Source organism: Oncorhynchus tshawytscha, linkage group LG03 (genome assembly GCF_018296145.1).
Source record: "Oncorhynchus tshawytscha isolate Ot180627B linkage group LG03, Otsh_v2.0, whole genome shotgun sequence".
NCBI lineage: Eukaryota > Metazoa > Chordata > Actinopteri > Salmoniformes > Salmonidae > Oncorhynchus > Oncorhynchus tshawytscha.
Window position 1 is genome coordinate 20,938,039 of NC_056431.1, and position 8,695 is coordinate 20,946,733.

The following is an 8,695-nucleotide window of genomic DNA, read 5'->3' on the forward strand; positions in this document are numbered from 1 at the left end:
TTCTTTGTCGAATAAATGTTATCATTGCTCAAAATAGGTGACCAAACTACATTAAGTGTACAAAACATTAGGAACATCTGCTCTATCCATGACATAGACTGACCAGGTGAATCCAGGTGAAAGCTATGACCCCTTATTGATTTCACTTGCTAAGTCCACTTCAATCAGTGTAGATGAAGAGGCGGAGACAGTTTAAAGAAGGATTTTTATGCCTTGAGACAATTGAGGCATTGATTGTGTATGTGTGCAATTCAGAGGGTGAATGGGCAAGACAAAAGATGTAAGTGCCTTTGAAAGTGGTATGGTAATAGGTGCCAGGCCAACCGGTTTGAGTGTGTCAAGAACTGCAACGCTGCTGGGTCAACAGTTTCGCATGTGTATCAAGAATGGTCCACCACCCAACAGACATCCATCCAACTTGACACAACTGTGGGAAGCATTGGAGTCAACATGGGCCAGCATCCCTGTGGAACGCTTTCGACATCTTGTACAGTCCACGCCCCGACTAATTGAGGCTGTTCTGTGGGCATAAGGGGATGCAACTCAACATTATGAAGGTGTTCTTAATGTTTTGTACACTCAGCGTATTGGGACACACATTGGGCTAGACTACTGGTTCAAGAGTTATAAGAGGAATAGAGAGAGCATGGATGTAAGAGAGGCCAGTGGAGATGCCAGCGGAGATGCATGAATTGCACAATAATATTTTTGGCTGGCACACGTTTTGTGCCAATAAACTGAAGTTGAACATCACCAAATGCGTTAGTTTAATTAAATGTGCAATAAAAAAAGTATAATGCCTAGGCCTATTTAATGAAACCCTGGCTGTTTATGTAGGAACCTGACAGGAGTGTCAAGGAGTGGAATGTAAGCTAAAAAGACTGGTAGCCAGACTATGAGCACGTGACATAGTAGCTATAAGTATTCAAATGTTTGTGTGAACTGGAAAAGGACCGCTACTGGGTTTCTCTAACATCAAGGAAGTCCCTTGTTGACCTTTCACATTAGCTGGAAAAGTCCAGACAGAGTTCAGAGGCAGCTGTCAATAAATCACTTCAAAACAGTGAGTGACTTCTGTGCAATGGTAATTTCGGTTAACCCAGAACTAAAGTCTCAAGTAATTTGTCAGCTGCCCACCCACGAGAGATTAGTGCAATGGTAAATCATTTGTAAATGTTCAGTGATCAGGCTATCTCAATTCTCTAAATCAACAAGTCTTCACTTTGAATGGCAGGCATTCCTCTCTGTAGAACGACTTAGCCCAGAGAGACTGGGAGGAAATTGAGGCCACCTTCAAACTCCCCAATCCCACCCTGCCCTCACCAATGTGAAGCTTGCCACAATAACTATTAGCCACAATGATGGAATTTGCAAGTTGCCTTCAAAAGAAAAGTCCCGCATTGAAAGTGACGCAAATGGATACAAATAGTGGAACTTTGCCATATTTGGACTAGATAATGCTAAACAAGCATGGCTTGTGGTAATATAATATATATATTTTTTTAAATAATAATTCAATAAATTTTTATATAAATACTAAAACAAATATGAAATCCCACTGTGGATGTGTTAGACTGCATAATTGCATTTGGGGCATACATACAGTATATGCACTGTGCAGCGTTACCTATGGAGTGTACACTGTCTGTGCACCCATGGAATGGGGTCTCGGCCTATTCAGTGACACCCACAGATTACAACTCGGTACAGTTTACACAAACATTAGCGTCAGAGCTCTTACTGTCATTGGTGATCAGTCCTTCTACCGTTGTGTCATCAGCAAACTTGATGATGGTTTTGGAGTCAAAAATATTAGCGTCTTATTGCAGGACTTTGACTGTGGCAAATGACCTCCTCAGTCAAACCATTGTGCGTATTGAACATTCATTCATATTAGACTGTACAGCCTTAACTGAATTTGGTTATCAGCCTACTCAGTGACACCCACAGATCACAACTGTAGAGTTGACACACATATTCAAAATCGAATCAAAATGTTATTTGTCACATGCTTCGTAAACAACAGGTGTAGACTAACAGTGAAATGCAGAGTTAAAGATAAAAGACAAAATAAAAAATAGTGACGTGAGGAATAAATACAGAGTGAATAACAATGACAAGTAAAAATAACAGGGCTGTATACAGGAAGTACCGGTACGGTCGGTGTGCAGGGGTACAAGGTAATTGAGGTAGCTATGTATATATAAGTAGGGTTACTGTAAAGGGACTAGGCAACAGTATAGAATAACAGACAGTAGCAGCAGCAGGCAGCCATTTGATTAGCTACAGTGTCAAGAAAAAGTATGTGAACCCTTTGGAATTACATGGATTTCTGCATAAATTGGTCATAAAATGTGTTCTGATCTTCGTCTAAGACACAACAATAGACAAACACAGTATGTTTAAACTAATAACACGCAAATTATTGTATTTTTCTTGCCCATACTGAAGACAACATTTAAGCTTTCACAGTGTGGGTTGGGAAAAGTGTGCGAACCCCTAGACTAATGACTTCACTAATTGGAGTCAGGAGTCAGCTAACCTGGAGTCCAATCAATGAGACGAGATTGGAGATGTTGGTTAGAGCTGCCCTGCCCTATAAAAAACGCTTGCAAAATGTGAGTTTGCTATTCACAAGAAGCATTGTCTGATCTGAACCATGCCTTGAACAAAAGATTTGTTGACTTGCATAAAGCTAGAAATGGTTATAAAAGTATCTCTAAAAGCCTTGATGTCCACAGTAAGACAAATGGTCTATAAATGGAGAAAGTTCAGCACTGTTGCTACTCTCCCTATGAGTGTCTGTCCTGCAAAAATGACTGCAAGAGCACAGCGCAGAATGTTCAATGAGGTTAAGAAGAATCCTAGAGTGTCAGCTAAAGACTTACAGAAATCTCTGGAACATGCTATCATCTCTGTTGACGAGATTACGATACGTAAAACACTAAACAAGAATGGTGTTCATGGGAGGTCACCACGGAAGAAGCCACTGCTGTCCAAAAAAAACATTGCTGCACTGAAGTTCGCAAAAGAGCCCCTGGATGTTCCACAGCGCTACTGGCAAAATATTCTGTGGACAGATGAAACTAAAGTTGAGTTGTTTGGAAGGAACACACAACACGATGTGTGGAGAAAAAAAGGTACAGCACACCAACATCAAAACCTCATCCCCACTGTAAAGTATGGTGGAGGCAGCATCATGGTTTGGGGCTGCTTTGCGGCCTGTGGGCCTGGACAGCTTGCTATCATCGACAGAAAAATGAATTCCCAAGTTTATCAAGAAATTTTGCAGGAAAATGTAAGGCTATCTGATGAAGCAAATTGAAGGTCAACAGAAGTTGGGTGATGCAACAGCACAACGACAAAAAACACAGAAGTAAATCAACAATAAATGGCTTCAACAGAAGAAAATACGCCTTCTGGAGTGGCCCAGTCAGAGTCCTGACCTCAACCCGATTGAGATGCTGTGGCATGACCTCAAGAGAGTGGTTCATACCAGACATCCCAAGAATATTGTTGAACTGATACAGTTTTGTAAAGAGGAACGGTCCAAAATTCTTCCTGACCATTGTACAGGTCTGATCCGCAACCACAGAAAAGGTTTGGTTGAGGTTATTGCTGCAAAAAGGAGGGCCAACCAGTTATTAAAACCAAGGGTTCACATACTTTGTCCACCCTGCACTGTGAATGTTTACACAGTGTGTTCAATAAAGACATGACAATGTATAATTGTTCGTGTTTTATTAGTTTATGCAGACTATGCTTGTCTATTGTTGTGACTAGATGAAGATCAGATCCAATTTTATGACAAATGTATGCAGAAATCCAGGTAATTATAATGGATTCACATGCTTTATCTTGTCACTCTATTTAGTAGTCTTGTTTAGCAGTCATATGGCTTGGGGGTAGAAGCTGTTCAGGGTCCTCCTCTCCACCTTCTCAAGGCTGGGCATCTCAGGTTCTGCACACTTTTTAATTGCATCCTACCTAGATGGATGCTCCTACCAGGTGAAGTGGAGAGGATCTGTGACTGCACCATGTACTCTCACTACTGGTGTCCTCCAGGGCTCGGTTCTAGGACCTCTCCTCTTCTCTCTATACACCAAGTCACTCAGTTCTGTCATGTCCTCAGATGCTCTCTCCTATCATTTCTATGCGGATGACACAACTATCTTTCTCCTTCCCCCCTTCTGACCCCCAGGTGGCAACATGCATCTTTGCACACCCTCTGCACACCCCACTGGCTTCCAGCTGAAGCTCGCATCCACTACAAGACCATGGTACTTGCCTATGTAGCAGCAAGAGGAACTGCTCCTCCATACCTTTAGGCTATGCTCAACTCCTACACCCCAACCGAGTACTCCGTTTTGCCACCTCTAGTCTCTTGGCCCTCTCATTCCTACGGGAGGGCTGCTCCCGCTCACCCCAGTCCAAGCTCTTCTCTTTGCTGGCACCCCAATGGTGGAATCAGCTTCACCCTGAAGCTAGGATAGCAGAGTCCCTGCCCATCTCCCAAAAACATCTGAATGTCACGGGATACTAGGAGTGGTGGATTGGAATCAGGCGCAGAGAGCAGGGTTCAGTATATCGTGAATTTATTCTCCAGCAAACAAACGGTCACGCCAACACACAGGGCGCATAGAATAGACCAGCCCAAACACAGGACAAAACAGTCCGGAGAATACACACATGGAAACCACACTCCAACAGAGTAACAAAAACAATCCCGCACAAAACAAGGGTGGGACAACCTACTATATATAGGGAAGCTAATTAAACTAAAATACACACAGGTGAAACTAATAAGACAAAACCAACAGACAAATGAAAAAGGGATCGGTAGCGGCTAGTAGGACGGTGATGACGACCACCGAGCACCGCCCGAACAGGCAGGGGAGCCAACTTCGGCGGAAGTCGTGACACTGAAACCCTACCTATTCGAAGAGTTTCTTAAATAATCCCACAGCACCCCCTCCTCACCCCCACAACACAAAAAGCACTTGACTTTCTTCCCCCTCACTAGCTCTGAATTTCCTGATAGCTACTTTATTGAGGAAAAATGTACTTACTAAATTACTAAAATGTCAAATGTTTCAGACTTACTGCTTGCAGTGCGGTGTCAGAGAAAACAGTCTATGGCTTTAGTGGTTGGAGTCTTTGACAGTTCTTTGGGCCTTCTCCTGACACCGCCTGGTATAGAGGTCCTGGATGGCAGGGAGCTCGGCCCCAGGGATGCACAGGGCCGTACTCACCACCCTCTGTTGTGCCTTGCGTTTGGGTGCATTGCAGTTGACGTTCCAAGCGGCGATGCAACCAGTCAAGATTCTCTCGATGGTGCAGCTGAACAACCTTTTGAGGATCTGAGGAACCATACCAAATCTTTTCAGCCTCCTGTGTGTGGATCCATGTTAATTCCTTACTGATGTGGACGCAGAGGAACTCAAAACTCTTGACCCACTCCACTACAGCCCCATCGATGTGGATGGGCGTGTGCTCACACCTCTGTTTCCTGTAGTCCACGATCAGCTCCTGTGTCTCACTGACGTTGAGGGAGAGGTTGTTGTCTCTGATCTCGTCCCTATAGGCTGCTTCATTGTCGTCGGTGATCAGTCCTACCACCGCCGTGACATCAGCAAACTTGATGATAGTGTTGGAGTCAAAAATATTAGCGTCATAGCTCATATTGCAGGACTTTGACCATGGCAAATCACCCCCCCCCAGCCAATCTATTGTGTGTATTGAACATTCATATTGAACTGCATAGTCTTACCTATGAAATGTGCACCCATGAAATGAGGAGGGGATTTGCCGCCATTGGACTCTGGAGCAGTGGAAATGCGTTCTCTGGAGTGATGAATCATGCTTCACTATCTGGCAGTCTGAGGGCGAATCTGTTTCGTCCATTGAAATTGTACGTCTATAGCAGCAAAAGGGGCACCAACTCCATAATAATGGCCATGATTTTGGAATGAGATGTTCGGATAGGTGTCCACATACTTTTGGCCATGTAGTGTAGGTATGCCCCCAATGCAATCATGCTGCCTAATACATCCACAGTCAGATTTCAACAGTTTTTTTTACTGCATATTGTCAAATATGTCAAATAAATAAATACATTTTATAATCAACCTTTTTTGTTGTTGTTGCATTTCCTAGTCCAATATGTCATGAAAACCACTATTTGTATCCATTTGCGTTACTATCAATTAGGGACTTTTATTTGAAAGCCGAACAGCAATATCTACTACTGTTGGAAATCGATATTGTGGCTAGCTTCACATAGGTTCCGTCCTCTCCATACCCTTTCTCTCGACTGACTAACATCTGCTGTAGTTTCTCTGTTCATCAGTGGGGGCGACGTGGAGAGAAGCCTTGCGGTGTCATTGCTCGAAGGACTTGGTTTCAACCCCAGTTCCCGTTGTCCACCAAGTGAAGAGGATGGTGCTCGCTCGCTGCTGCTTTACCGCGTCGATAAAGGTCAACCTCGCGCTGCTGGCCTGCTCGGTTGCGTTTGTGGGCATCTGCTTAGCGCGCTCGGACGCTCCGCGAGGGGTGGCGGTGCCCTTTGTTTTTGACCTCAAAGCGACGTGCCACCCTCGGTGCCAACATGCTGGCATCTGCATCCGAAACAACACCTGCTTCTGTTCTCGCGGCTATGAGGGAGAGACCTGCCAGTATGGTGATGTTACTTTATATTTGCCTAGAAAGGAAACAGTAAACAAAATAGCCAAACTACAAAAGACAAGTGATGCATTGAAGAATGTATGAAATATGTATATCATATATTTTTTTAATCACAACATGTATGGAAAATATGCATGACTTTACTGAATGAGTGCTGATGCCTCTTGTTTTGAACAGCTAACTGCTATCCCAAATGTAAGAATGGAGGAGAGTGTCTTCGCCCTGGAAAATGCAGATGTCCTTCTGGATTTGGAGGAAAATATTGTCATAAAGGTATTTATTTATTTAACTAATTCTGTTAACCTAGAGATACAGTATGTTGGTGGTTGGTTATGTTACACATCTGATTAAATATTGTAATAATATATATTTATTGGTAACTACAGTAGTACAAGTAACCTAATGTTTTATTTGGAGAGAGTGTGGTTTGAAAAGGGTAGGGAGTTAAGTCTTAGTCCTATACTACAGGTTAGGAACATGGAGAGGTAAGTGGATGATTTGATTGTATGTCTGTCTTTTCCAGTGAAATGTGATAGTGGATGCTGGAACGGTGGCGACTGCATCGCTGTGAACGGAGTGGCCAAGTGCATCTGTCCCTCCAGCTGGACTGGCTCCAAATGCCAAGAGGGTTTGTTTACCTCCTAATTAGCCTAATTCATACAGAGGTGAAACCAGCAGTGAGACTGGTTGCTCAGCTGGCCTATTAATCAACAGTAGCTTATTAATCCTCTCCGGAAGCCTCTGACAACTTCATTGAAATGCCAAGATACCTTCACACGTACTAAAACAATAAAAAAATAGTTGATTTAATTACTATCGAATGGGACAAAGAAAACGCTTCACATGGCCAAAGGTATAACGGTGATTTATTGGTTCCCGGAGTGTTGAGAATGCGTTGTTGCGATGTTTCCCCAGCGATCTGTCCCCAGGGGTGCAGGAATGGGGGCAGCTGTGTGGCCCCAGGAATCTGCAGCTGTCCAGAGGGCTGGCTGGGTGGAGCCTGCCACACTGGTGAGTGAGATCATAAATGCATTAACTGTAAGTCACTCTGGATAAGAACGTCTGCTAAATGACTAAAATGTCATGTAAAATCTCACAGATTTGGCACACACACACAACCAACATAAACTACACGCATTTTCAGGTATGTACTTTTTTACTCTCACCGCAACAGACTCACAAACACGGTAAATGATGCACACACTTGCAGACACACTGACACAGATACATGCAACAGGCCAAATAAATGTATAACCCATAACTGGAGCCTAATCACTGATCTGTTCTGGATGTGTGTCAAGTGTGTTAATTTGTAACACACTGACACACTTGGGTCAAACGATAGATAGCAGAGAAGTTAATCAGGCATGCTAAAGAATAACAAATATAAATCACTGTCAGAAAATTAAGGAATTGTTAATAGAAGTGTTTTTTTTTATCCTGAAAGAATCTACTGAGTGAGAAACCTGTCAATGTGAGATATGTTGAAAATGACTGTTTTGAGATTTTGTTCTGTTGAGCAGTTTCACCAGATGTGAAGAGGCCACCAGACTACATAATGAGCCCTCCTTCCTCTTTCTGAATGTAACATCTCTTTTTCTCATTTCCCCCTCCCTCTGTCTCTTTCCCCTCTCTCTATCTTGCAGCTGTGTGTCACCGGCCCTGTCTGAATGGAGGCAAGTGTTTGTCTCCCGATTCGTGCCGCTGTCGCCCTCCTTACTCTGGACCACGCTGTGAGGAGAGGAAAAAGGTGTTTTAACCCTTTAGGGGTCAGAGGCCATGTAGAACTGTATTCATTCCAAATCTGGTGCTTTAGATATCATCTCTGCCTTTTGTAAAAATGTTTTTGTAAAGAACCACAGATTTGTGTTAACAATAACATTTGGCTGTTAACTTAATATCTACTATACAATTTTGGGTTTGTGCTATATAATGAATAAAATGTGGATAAAAGGTTTATTGTTATTTTCTTATCATGCAGTCAGATGATTTACAGTAAAACAACACTTAG

General features: G+C 43.0%; 1 protein-coding gene across 1 annotated transcript; it reads left to right on the plus strand.

Moving 5' to 3' along the window:
- Positions 1-6,307: 6,307 nt before the first annotated feature.
- On the plus strand, positions 6,308-8,641 carry LOC112230024 (von Willebrand factor D and EGF domain-containing protein-like). The gene is made up of 5 exons (XM_024396248.2): positions 6,308-6,679; positions 6,862-6,957; positions 7,208-7,312; positions 7,600-7,695; positions 8,331-8,641. Exons 1-5 carry the CDS (start codon positions 6,439-6,441, stop codon positions 8,441-8,443), a joined length of 651 nt encoding a protein of 216 aa, XP_024252016.1. The 5' UTR covers positions 6,308-6,438; the 3' UTR covers positions 8,444-8,641.
- The last annotated feature ends 54 nt before the right edge of the window (positions 8,642-8,695 follow it).